General features: G+C 36.0%; 2 protein-coding genes across 3 annotated transcripts; both read left to right on the forward strand.

The window, feature by feature from the left end:
• The first annotated feature begins 1,792 nt into the window (after window positions 1-1,792).
• LOC117911830 (beta-galactosidase 3-like) lies at window positions 1,793-8,211 on the forward strand. Its single transcript, XM_034826252.1, has 19 exons — window positions 1,793-2,228; window positions 2,306-2,401; window positions 2,534-2,646; window positions 2,766-2,832; window positions 2,943-3,035; window positions 3,249-3,392; window positions 3,727-3,815; window positions 3,891-3,996; window positions 4,374-4,461; window positions 4,573-4,691; window positions 4,985-5,149; window positions 5,444-5,622; window positions 5,699-5,808; window positions 5,911-6,020; window positions 6,383-6,493; window positions 6,566-6,679; window positions 7,009-7,211; window positions 7,293-7,629; window positions 7,786-8,211. Exons 1-19 carry the CDS (start codon window positions 2,061-2,063, stop codon window positions 7,912-7,914), a joined length of 2,541 nt encoding a protein of 846 aa, XP_034682143.1. The 5' UTR covers window positions 1,793-2,060; the 3' UTR covers window positions 7,915-8,211.
• Window positions 8,212-11,178: 2,967 nt separating this feature from the next.
• On the forward strand, window positions 11,179-16,218 carry LOC117911705 (chromatin remodeling protein EBS-like). 2 transcript variants are annotated; one of them, XM_034826103.1, is made up of 5 exons: window positions 11,182-11,309; window positions 11,440-11,782; window positions 12,422-12,490; window positions 13,491-13,626; window positions 15,821-16,218. In XM_034826103.1, the coding sequence occupies exons 1-5, from the start codon at window positions 11,210-11,212 to the stop codon at window positions 15,845-15,847; spliced, it is 675 nt and encodes a 224-aa protein (XP_034681994.1). In that variant the 5' UTR covers window positions 11,182-11,209; the 3' UTR covers window positions 15,848-16,218. The 2 variants fall into 2 exon arrangements, with proteins under 2 accessions (XP_034681995.1, XP_034681994.1); XM_034826104.1 differs by lacking the exon at window positions 15,821-16,218 and having other exon boundaries at window positions 11,179-11,309; window positions 13,511-13,594.
• The last annotated feature ends 247 nt before the right edge of the window (window positions 16,219-16,465 follow it).

Below are 16,465 nucleotides of genomic sequence, written 5' to 3' on the forward strand. Positions count from 1 at the left end.
GTGTTTAGTTGAGGGCAGGGCATAGATGGGTTTGGATGCAACATGCCAGTCCTAACAAGGTGTTTAGGATGCTTAGGCCAAAAGGGTGAACGGTGCTTGGCAAACTAAGCCACTGTTGGTAACCCGATACCTCCATTAACTATGAATTCTATTGTTTTAAAATAAATACAAAATTCAAGGGAAATTGTGATAAAGACACCAATTTGACAAATATGTTTTTTCCCTCGATAGTGATGAAAATTAAATAAATTTAGAATCCTTTACACGGAGAAAGCCAAAATTAGACCCCTAAAAACCAAGCCATTTGAGGGCGCAGCAATTGTACCAAAAGAATGCGTGATAAATACTTATAAAAGTTATAATTTTTTTTTATAAAAAAGGACATGCTAGGCTCATGACACTGCATAAGCAACTAGTGCAGGGAAAAGAGAAAGTGAGAGGAAAAAGTTGATGTACTGATGAGTGATGATCCCATATCATATTCTACCCAAACAAAGCATTTATATGGGTCTGTCTCAAATAAAATTGATGTCATCATCCCAAAATAAAATATGTCAATATTCATTTGATTAAAAGCTAAAATTTCAGCTTGAAAATAATGTTTAGTAATCAAGTTTTATAGTAGTGAGGTTCTTCATCAAAATATAATATTTTTTAAAAATATATTTAAAAGATAATAATTAAAAACTATATTCAAATCCAAGAGTTTGCAAGATATATTAAATCACTTCTTTAACGACTATTCAAATATGATGTAATTACATAAAAATTGTTTTTGGAAAAATAATTGTCTAATTTAAAATTATATTATTTTTATATAAAAGTCCTATTCAAAGAATGTATAAAAATAGGGTTTTTTTTTAGAGTGATATCATTTATTTAATTTTAAGTTTTATTACTTTATATTCAATGTTCACGCTGAAGCCTTTGGTTACACGTGATTATTGGCCTGTTCGAACGGGAAGAAAAGTGAAGAGAGGTGTGGAAAGGGTGGGGCCACTCATGGGTGGGTGTGTTGTGGGAGACACAAGAGTCCATTTTGTCAAAAAAGGCAAAGCGTATCGTGTGTGGATAATAAAGTAGCAATAGAAAGCATCCTATGTCAAATTTTCAAACGGGCTTCTATTATTCACCGACACCGTAATGCTCATAGCCCTCAACCTCATCACCACTAACCTTGACAATTTTATCTATTATTTACCTCTCTAACTTTACCAAAATATAAAAGTTTCTAAATTTTCTCCTCGTATAAAAGGAAGTATATCGTACTTAAAATAATTTTATTTTTTTATAGTTTCATTTTTTTTAATGTTTTTTTACTTATATATACAATGAACCTATTGACGGATTGAATGTATAAATATATGAGATTGAAATCATATATAAAAGCAAAGTGATGACATTAGATATATAATATTACTTGATTAATGAAACATTTTTATAATATGATCCTCTAAAAGTGCCTTTGCATATCATAACGGATCCTTTTATTTCTTTGTTTAGTGATAAAGGTTTTGAATTATTATTATTATTATATAAATAGATATAAAGAGTTTTCAAATAAAGTCTTGAAAAGCAGGCATTTATGTACATGGTTTATATTAAGAGTGTGGGAGTTCAAGGACCAATTTCAAACAATCTCAAGAAACTTTTATTTATTCATTTATGTTATTTAAGAAATATTCATCGTAATTCACCCATGTATTTGAAGTGATTGTAACTCCTATCGATTTAAAGAAATAGCTTAAATTATTTTAAAGCTTCAGTAATGACAAACAACTGTCATTCTCGCAATTTTTTTTCTTTGATCTTCATATGCTAAACATCTCAATCTTCTCAACAACCCTCTATTCTCAAGTTTCCCACCACCTTCTTCAATGGGCGTAAATGCTTCCAAAAATAAGTAAAATACGGAAGAAAGAATCCAAATTGAATGAAGCCTCGTTTGTAATTTTGTTGCGGAGACTGGAGACACCACAAGAGACTACTGCTCACATTTCACATATCTTTTGCCTTTTTCATTTGTCTTCAACCATTCTACTCTCTTCTTGTCTAAGATAATGGGAGCTATCTCAGATTCCAAGTGGTTTCTTCTGTGCATGTGGGTGTTTCTGTGTATTCAGCTGACCCAGTGTAGTGTAACCTATGACAGGAAGGCTCTTATCATCAATGGGCAGAGGAGAATTCTCTTCTCTGGGTCTATCCACTACCCCAGAAGCACCCCTCAAGTACACTACTTTCCCACATTTTCCTGAGAAAATGTGTTTGCAATGTGGAATTTTCCTGACTTTTTTCTACAATGTAGATGTGGGAAGGCCTCATACAGAAGGCCAAGGATGGGGGCTTGGATGCCATAGATACATATGTGTTCTGGAACCTTCATGAACCTTCTCCTGGGAAGGTACTATGTCTTCTCTTCATTTTCTCTCTCTACAGTTCTACTCTGTTTACCTATATTTTCTTTCATTATCTTGTTTATATTTCATCTTTCTTTTCTCTTCTTATAATTTTTTTTCGGATTTCTGGGTTTTAGTATAACTTTGAGGGGAGATATGATTTAGTTCGGTTCATCAAGCTGATCCAGAAAGCTGGGTTATATGTGCATCTTCGCATTGGGCCTTACATTTGTGCAGAGTGGAATTTTGGGTACTTTTACCATTACTTGATGATTTATAGAGCTTGATACGAAATGGGTTTACGCTTTTCAAATTCACCTTTTTCTTCTTTCCTTTCGGTGTTTGATTTTTTACCCGCTTTTTTTCCAGGGGTTTTCCTGTTTGGTTGAAGTTTGTTCCAGGCGTTAGCTTCAGAACAGATAATGAGCCTTTCAAGGTCTTTCTATATATGGATTCTGCACAAGCATATATTGATTTTGTGTCTTAAATCATCAGTCTTTTAGATAATTACTGATATATTTGTTGTTTATGTTTTCCATAATGTAGATGGCAATGCAAAGGTTCACCCAGAAAATTGTCCAAATGATGAAAAATGAGAAGTTGTTTGAGTCCCAAGGTGGCCCTATCATCATCTCTCAGGTTTGGTTTTTGGGTTCTGCCTTCCTATTCTTGTCTGCCATGGCACATTAAGCATTTCAATACTGCAAATTTTTTAGGTGTTTCTATATATGTCAGAAACTTTGAGTTCAGATTTTGGGGAGAAAATGCAGAACAAGGATTAATTTAGTCATGGCGATGAGAGTCCCACTATGTGGTAAAACTTAACAGTGTTTCAACCAATTCTTTATGCAGATTGAGAATGAATATGGCCATGAAAGCAGGGCATTTGGAGCTCCTGGGTATGCATACCTGACTTGGGCTGCAAAGATGGCCGTTGCAATGGATACAGGGGTGCCATGGGTTATGTGCAAGGAAGATGATGCCCCTGATCCAGTGGTGAGCAATTTCATACTTTTTGCACATGAAACCTAGCGCTCCCGTTTGCTACATAACCTTGAACAAATTAAGAAGCTACCTTTAACGATCTTCCTATTTTTTTGTTTTCTTGAACTTCATCACTATTAGTATAACCATTTTACTTGTGGGATTTTGTATTATATTTATTGCATTACCTCCCTGTCATCTGGTGAGCTCTTTTTACAAGTTTGTGAGAAAGAAGAATAATGAAGAAGTATGTTAGGAGCAAGTTTGGTGGTTTTTGGCTTGAACTCCCGGTCAGTTTCAAAGATGCAAAATTTTGAATCCATTTTTCTGTAAATCTTGATGACAGATTAACACGTGCAATGGTTTTTATTGCGACTATTTCTCTCCAAACAAACCAAATAAGCCCACACTATGGACCGAGGCTTGGTCTGGCTGGTAAATTTTGACATCTATATCCCTCTCAAAGATACACACCATGAAATGCAAATTTACTGTCTCTCTCTTTTAAAGGTTTACTGAATTTGCTGGCCCAATTCAACAACGGCCGGTTGAAGATTTGTCATTTGCAGTCACCCGGTTCATTCAAAAAGGGGGCTCCTTTGTTAATTACTACATGGTCAGTTGCAATTCAATTTCTTAGTTCTTTGATAATTTGATATTGATGCATTTGGTAATATGGAAAAGTAGACCTATGAATAGTTTCAGAAGATAATTGTGTGGAATGTAGAAAAAAACTTCCTCGTACTTCTTGTTGGCTGCCTAGAAAACAGAAGGACATGTATGAAAACTTGGCATATCAAGGAAGGCATGGCAGTTGTTCAATTCCAAGCTTTCTTTACTTTTGAGCAATCAACCGAAAATCATTTTTACTGACATTGCTCTCTGGAGCATATGCTTGCTTCAAGCCTTTTCATCTCTCCAATGATAGCAACATTATAGACATGGGAGCTTCATTTTGCTAAATGGAGCTTATTTATGTATCGTTTCTGACAGTATCATGGAGGAACCAATTTTGGAAGAACAGCTGGAGGTCCTTTCATTACCACTAGCTATGACTATGATGCTCCAATTGATGAATATGGTGAGAACACTCGCCTGTTTTAGTACCTGAAAGGCCCATCCTTTGGTTTTGTAGACACAACATATAATTGTTGCACTTCTAACTCACTAGTGCCTGATTCTGATTTGATAGGGTTGATAAGACAACCTAAGTATGGTCATTTGAAGGAGCTCCATAAGGCTATTAAATTATGTGAACGAGCATTGTTATCTGCTGATCCTGCTGAGACTTCCTTAGGAACTTATGCAAAGGTTTGTCATCATTTTTATTCTGAAGCAACTTCAATGGCTTCCGACTCAGTCTTTGTATGGTTTAAGTTTAGTAAGTCATGAATCAGAAGTGGAGATATTCCAAGTGCTCATTTTTGAGGTAGGAAGAGAAGAACACTGTTGGTGGCAAGCTATACCATTCCTTTTTCAGCCCTGTTAAGCAGTACGCTTGAACTATGCCGTTGGAAATCGAAAAAATTATCTTCCTTAAATGGCTTTGAAAATATCCTAAAATCATTCAGAATTGAGATTTAACTCAATGTTAACATTTTCAGGCACAAGTATTCTCTTCTGAGTCTGGAGGCTGTGCAGCTTTCCTCTCAAACTACAATCCAACATCAGCTGCAAGGGTGACATTTAACAGCATGCACTACAACTTGGCACCATGGTCCATCAGCATCCTTCCTGACTGCAAAAATGTTGTCTTTAACACTGCCACAGTGAGTGAAACAGAAGATAGTAGTAAGGGGATGCTTTTGATTATGCATAAAGTAAACGGCTTCATCTATTTTCTGTGGCAAGCCATTTTCAAGAAAGTTTGACCTAATCTTATGTCAGGCTTTATAAGAGACATTGTCATTACCAGACCTTGCCAAAATGTTGATTGCGCCTTTATCCAGAAATTATTTTCTGTACGGACAAATGCAGTCTAGATGAATTAGCATGAGTCTTTGTAGTGTACTATTAATTTTTTTTATACATGCCGAGGTTATGTAGGCATCTGTCTGTTGCAGGTTGGAGTTCAAACATCCCAAATGCAAATGTTGCCAACAAATTCTGAGTTGCTCTCATGGGAGACTTTCAATGAAGATATATCTTCAGCTGATGATGATTCAACTATCACAGTTGTTGGTCTCTTGGAACAGTTAAATGTTACCAGAGATACCAGTGACTATCTCTGGTATTCAACCAGGTGCGATGAATCAAATTTTCTAGTATGTTGAATATATAAATATTGCAATTTTACCTTTCTATTCACATCCATCCAGGATTGATATAAGTTCGTCTGAGTCATTTCTGCATGGAGGCCAGCATCCTACTCTCATTGTCCAGTCCACAGGCCATGCTATGCACGTATTTATCAATGGACATCTTTCAGGTACACAGCTTTGCTGACCAATTAGTTTCAAATATGATGTATAATCTCTTTGAGATAGTAAACAATTACTTGATAGTTTGTATCATTGTGCTCCTATTGCAGGCTCTGCCTTTGGGACTCGGGAAGACAGGAGATTTACTTTTACAGGAGATGTCAACCTGCAGACTGGGTCAAATATAATCTCAGTACTCAGTATAGCTGTTGGACTGCCAGTTAGTATCTAAATCGCAGTTTATGTTTTTTGATAGATCTAAATCGCAGTTTATATTAGAGCTAGTTTCCTAACACCTGAATGCAACCATGGTAAAACTGCACTCAAATCAAGAAAGTACTGCTTGGCTTAGTAGACCCAATGTTTATTATGAGCTGCTGAAGAAGGTTTGAAATTTAAATATAATTTTGAAACGAATGATAGAGTTTTGGCAATTCAGTTAAGTCTATTTTCAGATTTTCAACACTATGATACTTCAACATCTTTCAATCTTTCTGTCAAAAACCAAAATTTCTTCCCTTCTGTCTTTCATTTGTTTGGCCAATTTAAACTTAAAAGGGTTTCTGTTTGTCATGGTTGAAGAACAATGGGCCACATTTTGAAACATGGAGCACAGGAGTCCTAGGACCAGTTGTTCTCCATGGGCTAGATGAGGGAAAGAAGGATTTATCCTGGCAGAAATGGTCATACCAGGTGAATGAATTTGTTTATGATGCATTGTTTATCAGGAGACGGTTTTTGCTAAATAAGCTTGTCATTTTCCAGGTTGGGCTCAAGGGAGAAGCCATGAATCTGGTTTCTCCAAATGTAATTTCAAACATTGATTGGATGAAAGGATCATTATTTGCTCAGAAACAACAGCCACTTACATGGTATAAGGTATGGAAACAATGGACATATGGTATTAGAGTTGTATCTAACGACCACTAAAATCTATCACATCCAAAACAGCCAATTTTTGTTTTACTCTGATGGTAGGTTGTATACCTGTATTATCTTCTTGCCAAAGTCAATTTTCAACTGTGAGACTGGTTGAAATTAAAAAGCAGCTTCAACAAAAATGATAAATGATTTCTAATGTCAGCTGTAATGGATTCTACTATCCAAATTTAGGATTCTTTGTTAAGCAATAAAAATGAAAGTGAGAAATAGTGCTTGGGCATGTAGAAATATCTTCCAAAAGGAAATTAAATTGTAGAAATGTGCAGGCTTATTTTGATGCACCAGATGGAGACGAACCTTTGGCTTTAGATATGGGTAGCATGGGGAAAGGTCAAGTATGGATAAACGGGCAAAGCATTGGAAGATATTGGACTGCTTATGCCAAAGGTAATTGCAGTGGGTGCAGTTACTCTGGGACGTTCCGAACTACAAAATGCCAATTTGGTTGTGGTCAACCAACTCAAAGATGGTAAGGACATCCTCAGCCTTTTCATTCAGGTATGAAGCAGGATGGAAGAGTACCTAAAGGAAAAGAATCTTGTGTTTCCAGGTACCATGTTCCTCGGTCTTGGTTGAAGCCAACCCAAAATCTATTGGTACTTTTTGAGGAACTTGGTGGGGATGCATCAAAGATTTCTTTCATGAAGAGATCTGTCACAACTGTATGTGCTGAAGTCTCTGAGCATCACCCAAACATTAAGAATTGGCATATTGAAAGTCAAGAAAGACCCGAGGAGATGAGCAAGCCCAAGGTTCACCTGCATTGTGCATCTGGGCAATCCATTTCTGCTATTAAATTTGCCAGCTTTGGAACTCCATCTGGGACTTGTGGGAATTTCCAGAAAGGAACTTGTCATGCTTCAACGTCACAAGCTGTCTTAGAGAAGGTACTCAAAATGCTCCTCTCTGTTTTTATAGTCCACTTTCACTAAGCTTCTAAAATTTCCATTTCAATGTCAAATTCTGAACTGAGTTAAAAACTAAATCTTAAAATTCATATATAGATTGGATCCTCATTTCCTCCCTCTTTTCCTTGTTGCCAGAAATGCATAGGACAGCAGAAGTGCTCGGTAGCAGTATCAAGCAGTAACTTTGCAGACCCATGTCCAAACATGTTCAAGAAATTGTCTGTGGAAGCTGTTTGTGCCCCTAGCACTACGACTAATGCCTGACCAAATTCAAGGGTTTGACATAAGGTCAGGAAATCAAACTCCACATATCCATTGCCTGCTGCATTTGTTTTAACTGTGCATAGCAGCAACTAAAGAAGCAAACAATGTGAAATGAATACAAGTGTAGGAAAAAATGGCTACTTTAGTTAGTTTTGTGGCATGTCACATTCATTTGTGTAGGCAAAGAATTGTACTTTGACAGCTACTTGTTGCTGTAAGCATTTATCTTTAATTCAGAGGGTGGCTTTCATGGAATAGTGGTGTTTGTGAGGTTCAGTTAACAAGTTTTTGTGGAAATGTCCTGGTCCCTGCCTTATTCTCCTTTCATCATTATCATAAAAGAATTTCACATATAGAACACTTCCCATTTGAAGTAACTGATGGGGTTAACGAATCGGATTCTTAGGTGGGGCTGAAGTCACATAAAATATGCATAAAGTTTTAGCCTTTTTTGTGAGGCAAAGGGACACTTTGGGGGGTCCCCATTATTTTCTCTACCTAAGCACTGCCTAAAAAAATGACGTTGGAATGCAAGAACTAGTTTAACAATGACCCACTTGTTTTTGGAAAATACATTGGTGCAAGTTGCCCTGATCCTGGATCTCCAGAAACAACCAAGGAATCCAATATTAATGGTCCTTTGAGCACAGAAAGATGTGGGAAAGGCCTATTTTTTCAACACAGGCTTCATTTAGAGCACAACATTTTGCTATTAGGACCACTCGATCATCTTCTACTTTGGTTTTGGCAGGTTTCTGCAATTCAGAGGTAGAATAATTTGATGATAGAAATGAGAAATCCAAAAGAACACATTACCAACCACTGGAATCTGGATATTTTCCATTAGTAGCCTTGCACGTCACAAGGGTCTGCTTCAGCTCATCTTTCTTTGTTGCAGTAACATACTGGCTGGTAGCTGATCATCTGAAAACTAACCAACATTGAGATCTATCAGTTATTCTAATAATACAACACTGGAAAATGAAGAAAATTTATCTAGTTCTGAAGGTAGATCCTTCCCCAGTAAGTGATATCAAGACAATAACTGATGGAATTCCTTTCTAGTAACTCCATGTCGTGCAGAAAAAAATGTTAGCAGTAGTGTTCGGGAAATTACTTGAGCACAAAGTATCCAAGCCAACAACACAACCAAAGAATTATTGCATTAAAAGGGATGCAAATGGTGATTGGAGGTATCCTAGTTCTCATTGCTTCAATGCCCATCTTTTTGGAGTGAAGGATGATTTGGAAACCATCCTTTGTCCTTTTCTAGTACAAAAAGAATGCACATTTTGCCTCTGCCTCATCTTATGTGGCGCCTGCAAAAGTTGAGATGCTATCATCACATGAAGTCATGTACAGGTATCTACTAATGGTTTCCATATTCCAAAGGGAATAAATCCATGAGTCAATGACTTATTACTTGGTCCTCAGATATATATATATATATATATATATATATATATATATATGGATAATTAGTTTGAGGTTAACGCAACGCAAGAGAGGAATCAGTCTGAACTTCTTCCTCTTTCTTCTTCATTTTTTTTTCCCATCGAATTAATTGTCCATCCATCTAATCATGTCCAGTATTTCCCTTTGTTTGCAAGAAACTCGATAGGGGATGGAGCTATTATACTCAGTCATCAAAATTACATAACATGAAGATTAATGGAGAAGCATGTTGAAAAATTGTTGCTTCAACAGCGATGCCCATTGCCCAGTCATCTTCCTAAACGGCATATGGCATCTCTCAAATAGACATATGCCCGTTTGAAAGGTCAAGTAGCCTTTTTTAAGAGACATTCACATGCTTCATTTCAGACATTAACTTGTTAGAGAGAAAGAGACATAGCCCTAAAAGAGCTTAGTTCATAGAAGTTTGAAAGGTTAGGTTGATTGTGGCCGTTGCCCCATTTCCTTGCCATCGCCACAACACTATGTTGGGTGATGACCCAGTTGGCATTGTCAACCATTCAGATATTGTCATCTGGTATATAGGTTTTGTTTTAGATGTATGGTTAGGGGGGTTGTGATTCCAATTTACAAGATGGTCATTACCCTGCATCAGATCTCATTTTCCGTACTTTAATTCGATTATTTCTATGTTTTAATGATAAAAATTACAAGTGCTTTTTTACTTGATTACCACTCCTTTTCTAACGTTGCAATTAAGCTTAAGTTGAAGCCTTAAAAACCTCATGATGAATATTATTGACTTCTCTGCTAATAGTTTTAAGCCTTTTAATTTGACATTTTTTTAAAAAATTATTCTTTTTTATCTCTTCCTCTTTTTCTCGGTCTGGAGGAAAGAATGTTGTAAAAAGTGCATAGAAGAAGGGAAATAAAGATTCTATGGTTCGTTAGTCAACAACAAATGCTACTTCCCCTTTTTAAGTCAACATACAGCCCCACTAGATACGGTAGCTTTTAATTAGCTGCCCTTGATATTTGTGGATGACACATGCCATCCTATCCGTCCATTTACCAAATCAGAGACCTCTTCATTCCTCCCAAAATGATTCTTAATTATTTTTAAATATAATTTTTTATAATACAAAAGTTTTCAAAATGCATTTTATATTTTTAATTATTTCTTTTGATACTCCATAAAAACAAAAAAACTAAGACACATCAATTTCTTAAAAAGAATATTTTCCATCCAAGCTTGTTAAAAAATATATTTAATTTTACATTCTTATATTTAAAGTGGAAATTAGACTTAGGTGTGATTTTTTTTCTCAAAATACTAGGATTTAAGCTCGATTGCTTGAATATAATTCTTAAATAAGTATAATTTTTTTTATTTCCCTCACACGTAAAATTGGAAAAAATAATTTTACATAATTCAAAATACTTTGATTTGTAACAAATACACTTTTTATATAAAAAAAATTAATATTTATTTCTGTCCATTTCTTTTGCTGGCTTACTGGAAGTAACCCAAGCGACTGGAACTGGGTAGAACCCAAACCCAACTCCACCGCCATAACGTGTAAACAACGTTGTACGACGCTGTCTTAGCCTTTGATCAGATCACTGGTCGACGTGGATCCACACCCATCCTCCAAACAAACCACCCTCTCTTTCACTTTAATTTCGATCATGCCTCCTCACGTGGCCCAAGTCAATTCCATTTTACGCACTATCAACGCTGAATGAATCCCCAACCATGTCCCGCGAAGCAGCGGATAATAAATTTCCTCTAAAATAATATATAGAAAATAAAAAATAAAAATAAAAAGCCAATCTCTCTCTATTTTTTCTCTCTCTTGATTTGTCTTCGAGCGTGTGCATGTGTGTTTGTATTGTTCAACAGTTCATGGCCAAAGCCCGGGCTCCCAGACGAACCCTAGACTCTTACACAATCAAATCTATCAATAAAACAATTCGAGGTGAGCCAAAATTTTCTCGGAAATTTTTTTCATTTGCTGGAAAATTGTTTTATTTTCTCGGAAATTTTCCTCTATCTTACGCCGCCCAAGGAGCCGACTCTTGCTAACATGCGCCGTTCCCGTTTTGCAGCCGGCGACTGCGTTCTGATGCGGCCGTCGGACTCGTCGAAGCCGTCGTACGTGGCAAAAGTGGAGAAGATCGAATCGGACGGCAGAGGAAGCGTGAAGGTGCACGTGCGATGGTACTACCGTCCGGAGGAGTCGATCGGCGGCAGGCGGCAATTTCACGGATCCAAGGAGGTGTTTCTGTCTGATCACTACGATGTGCAGAGCGCCGATACGATCGAGGGGAAGTGTACGGTTCATACTTTCAAGAGCTACACTAAGCTTGATGCTGTTGGGAACGACGATTTCTTCTGTCGTTTTGAGTACAATTCGTCTACAGGAGCATTCAATCCCGATAGAGTGGCTGTGTACGTTTCGAATTTTCCGGTATTTTGATCAATTTTTGGTTCAATTAATATGATCTAGTTTCTTTTATATATATATAACAAATTTAGGCATGCTAATTATTTGTGTGTCCAATAGATTTGTTGGTTTTTACGCCTGGGTTTGGGGGAATTTCAGATTCATTCTGTATGATCTCATCAGTGTTTCCAGAAAATTTGATTTTTCTGTATTGATGCTATGCAATCTATGATGAATTCTCTGTATGTAGTGAATATGGAAAATATATTAGTTCTTAGTACTTTTAGTGTTACTATTTGTTCAATCACAAGGATATGATTAATATTTTCTCCTTAAGAATCCATATTTGTATCTTTATCAGGCTTGTTATGTGAGTTTGATGCAATTAAGTTGAGAATTTAAGATAATGAGGAAGCTGGGGCTTTAATTTCCATGTTGTCATGAATTAGGATGAACTCCCTACTTCAAGCCTGTTTTTCTCCTTTTCTGGAGGGGTTAGTTCTGTGATTTGATATTTTAACTGAAGAAAATGGGTTATATTTAAGATTTCAGTTCCAATGGGTAGTTGAGGGTTGTGATTTTGAATTTATTTCATTCCATTTTATTTGAGCTTTTCTGGTTTATCACTCGATTTTCCGTGGCAGGTATTGTAAATGCGAGATGCCTTACAACCCCGATGACCTAATGGTGCAGTGTGAGGGGTGCACTGATTGGTGAGTTATTTGCTTTGGACCTGTTTAAGATTTTTTGTCTCAGGTTTGGTGGACAGATTCTTTGTAACTTGATTTGGATTGTTCCTCAGAATATACTTTTGAATAATAGGGTGAATATTAGAGTTTCAATGAGGATATGTATTGTGCTAAGCTGGTATGTGATTATTTTTGTACTTGTATTGGTGGACATAAACTTATTGACAAGATAGTGACAATTTGTCACTCAGTGGCAATGTCATGAAACTTGCTAGTTGAAGTGGACATTGAACATTAATTAAAAAGATGAAGATGGTTCATATTAATCACCAACTAGCTTCATATTTCTAAGTTCTAACAATTTATACTAAGTGGTTGCCTATAAGTTTAGTGCACTAAAAAATAGTTCACTAGTGATTCAAATGCCTATTACTACACTATTACAAAGAGAATTTTTCACTGGGACTTCTAAATACACTGCTATTACCTTTTTATTGTGAAATGGAGTTTCAGAAAAGATTTCATTTCTAAATAGTTCGCCATAAGTTGCTAAACCTTTAGTTTAGAGATTCAAAGAGCAGTTCAATTACTTCAAAGTAGTTAGTCATGAGATACCAACCTGTTAATTTGAAAAAATTTAAAGATAAAAGATAAAAGAAAAAAGATAAGAAGAATAAGCTTAAGTGTAAATTCTCTAGTATGACCTTACTTTTTGGTCTATTTAAAAGATGTATGGTCTTAATATTAGGGCTTTTGCAATGCCTTGGATGTTAAGCCCATGTATACCTTAAATTTAAGAAGTCTTTTTGGTTGAGCCTCAAGCTGTTCTCCTTGAGCCAAATTTTGGGATGAGTGTCAAGGCATAAGATTCACATGCCTTTTGTAAGTGTGATTGCATTTATGTCTAATTTTAAAGGGTCCAATAGCCAACAAGTATCCTATAAAAAAAACTTCCATTTCTGGGGTAAATTGTGAATTATGCACTTAGACCAAAGCAATCTTCAGCATGCTACTTTTGATTCAGGTTTCATCCTGCTTGTATAGACATGACTCCAGAGGAAGCTAAAAGACTCGAGCACTTTTTCTGCCAAAATTGTTCTTCTGAAGATCAAAAGAAGTTGCTGAATTCTCATAATGCATCAAGACACTCTGACGCAAAGGTACTTCATTCACTGAAATGATGAACAAATTTGTTTTTTTTTTTTTTTTTGGTTTTTTTGATCTAGTGTAGCTGTTTTTAAATTGAAGGTGACATTCATGCCATTTGGAAAATGAGGTTTCATCTGATATGTCAATTATTAATCTGCCTGTAGAATAAACTGAAGTAGTAATCCCTGTCATCCATTAAATCATCATTGGCCTGGGAAATTCTTAAGCAGAGCAGAAAGCTGGCTAGTGGTTAAAGGTTGTAGAGAACTGCATTTTACAAAAATTGCAAAGAAAGTTATCATTTATAATATATGAGAAAATAGTGTGAAAATGGGATGAATTTAAGTAATCTTTTTTTTTTTTTTGATAGGTGGGATGAATTTAAATAAACTCAGACTCTTATCCCCGAGAAAAAGAACATTCTTAAGAAAATATTTTTTTTTGAAAAAAAACCATGTCTAACACGCAACCACGAAGAAAAACTTTTAACCATTTATATGGTCTACACCCAAGTGGATCTCTTCAACAATAAATTAATTCTTTAAATAAATTAGTTGACAACCTTTCCAATTTTCAATAGCTATCTGAAAACCCTTGTTTCTACAAGTAGTACTAACCAAGTCACCAATTTCTTAAATCTTGATTTTGATTTAGAAGAAATGACAAAAATTAGTATTAGAACTGACTCTGAATACCACTGACTTTCCTAGAATGACCTCAGAGAGTTCCAAACTTGCCTTAGTCTCAAATGTAGTGTCTTTGTGCCTGCCGAAACACAATCCAATTGATATTGAAAGAAAGGCTAAAAAAAGGTTTGATGGGAAGCTCTGTTCTCTAACCATCCAATTGGTAATAGTCTGCCAAGAGAGGGTGAAGCACCTGATGGTTTTCTATTAGGGAATACCACCAAGTGCCCTATCATAATCCCTAATGATGCCAAACCCACCTTGTCTAAAAGAGGGGATATTTGCACTGTTGGATACAAACCCAGAAAAAGATGGAAACTGGTTTGGCCCGAGCTGTAGATGCCAACCCCCCACATCATGCTTGACACTGAGAAAATGTTAATAGTGCTGAGAGATTCTCATTGCTGGTGGAAGAAAGGCCAAAAGGAAGTTTGATGAGGATCCCTGTTCTCTAACCATGCAATCGGTGATAGTCTGCCAAGAGGGTTGCTAGCAGAAGAAAAGGCCAAAAGAGGGTGTATAGGGAGCCCTGTCTCTATCCAGGCAGTTGGTCATATCTGCCTGAAGGTGTTGACGCAGAGAGATGGTGTTCCATTCATTCTCCATATTGCTAATTTTTTCCGTCTATTCTCCCGTGTTGCTTACTCTTTCCATTTATTCTGTGTTCTGTCTAGATTCATTCTCTAAATTGATGCCACTTTCTAATGATTCTATATTCCCAACTCTTTCTGTCTAGTTTTTGAATCATTTTTTTCTCGATTAAAGATTACAACCGACTCTTCTCTGTTTTCATAATAAGAGAAAACTCAAATTCTAATACACCGAAGCTTGCTCTCACCAATTCTCTATGATCTAGAGAGGGGCTTATTGTATTTTTTTTTAAAATTAAAAAAAGGATGATCATGTGATGTGGAGACTGATAATTTTGCAATTGGTAGGTTTTTGAAGTTGCAAAATGGCATTGTTTTGCGCATTGTAGAAGTTTTCAGGAGGGAAATTATACTTTCATATTTGTCTGCCTGCATTAAGTAACTTCACTTTATGTTGAAAATTGATTTGGATGTTGCTAATATTTTTTAAAAGCTTGGTTTGCTAATGAGATGGAGAAAAAAAAAATCAAAATTTTGGGCTTTACAATTTTTATTGTTTTTTATTGGTCAAACGATCATAGTTATTGGCCATTGCAAGATAGTGGCAACGCCACACAGAAATGCTATTTTTTATTTTGCAGAAAATAGCAAATGTGACCAGAAAAGCTAAAATTTTGTTTTGAGAAATGTCAGATAGCTGAATTGGATCAGTCACTCTCAATATCCAAGATCTTGTTTGAGACCTAAAACAACATCTATTACTATAACTAGAGATCATTTCAAGTTAACATATTTCCTAATTAGATCACTTAGATGCTCAGGAAGGTAAATCTGTTTCCTTTCCATGTTATCATTATTGTCATCCTTCTTGTCATATAACATCAATGTGTGATGTGTGATGTGTGATGTGTGATGGGGGGATATTTCAGGTGGATACAAAACGGCGGCGGAGGTAACTGTATCATACAAACACAAAATGGTGAGGTAGAAGTTAATGTTGGAGTTGGAGCCCATTAAATCTCAAGAGTAGTGTTGAAGCAAACACGGAGCCGAAAGGTATCTGCATCGCAAGCAACAGTGTTTGTGTGCTGATGATAGGCAAAGGGAAACTGGTTTGAAACTCTTCTGTCTTTATCGTTTTGATTTTGAGTGACACTAAAACCTTGTTTCCGTTTTGAAGGTCGAGGATGTGTTTGGTCACCTGTAATTATGTAAAATATAGGTTCTTTTCTTTTTTCTTCTTCCTTTTAGGGGTTTTGTGTGTCGTCCAAACTCTTCTCTTTTAACTTATTTTAAGAGCAATAGATTAAAGGGTTTCTTTCATGCATCTTCTTTTCTATTTCTACGAATTGTTCTGGATTCTCCGTCCTACCTCCCATCACATATATTTCACCATTTTTTGGCATTTTGGGTGGATAAATTTTCATCATCTTCATCTTTGTGGTACCTCAGAAAGGAAGTTCCAAAACTCCTTGATGCCTGCCAAGGAGAATCGCAACATTGGATTAATTTATAGAGTTTTCACCTTTTTTTTTTTTTTCTTTGTTCTAATTTCTCCATTGATCGTCTTGATT

Source organism: Vitis riparia, chromosome 3, assembly GCF_004353265.1.
Source record: "Vitis riparia cultivar Riparia Gloire de Montpellier isolate 1030 chromosome 3, EGFV_Vit.rip_1.0, whole genome shotgun sequence".
Lineage (NCBI taxonomy): Eukaryota > Viridiplantae > Streptophyta > Magnoliopsida > Vitales > Vitaceae > Vitis > Vitis riparia.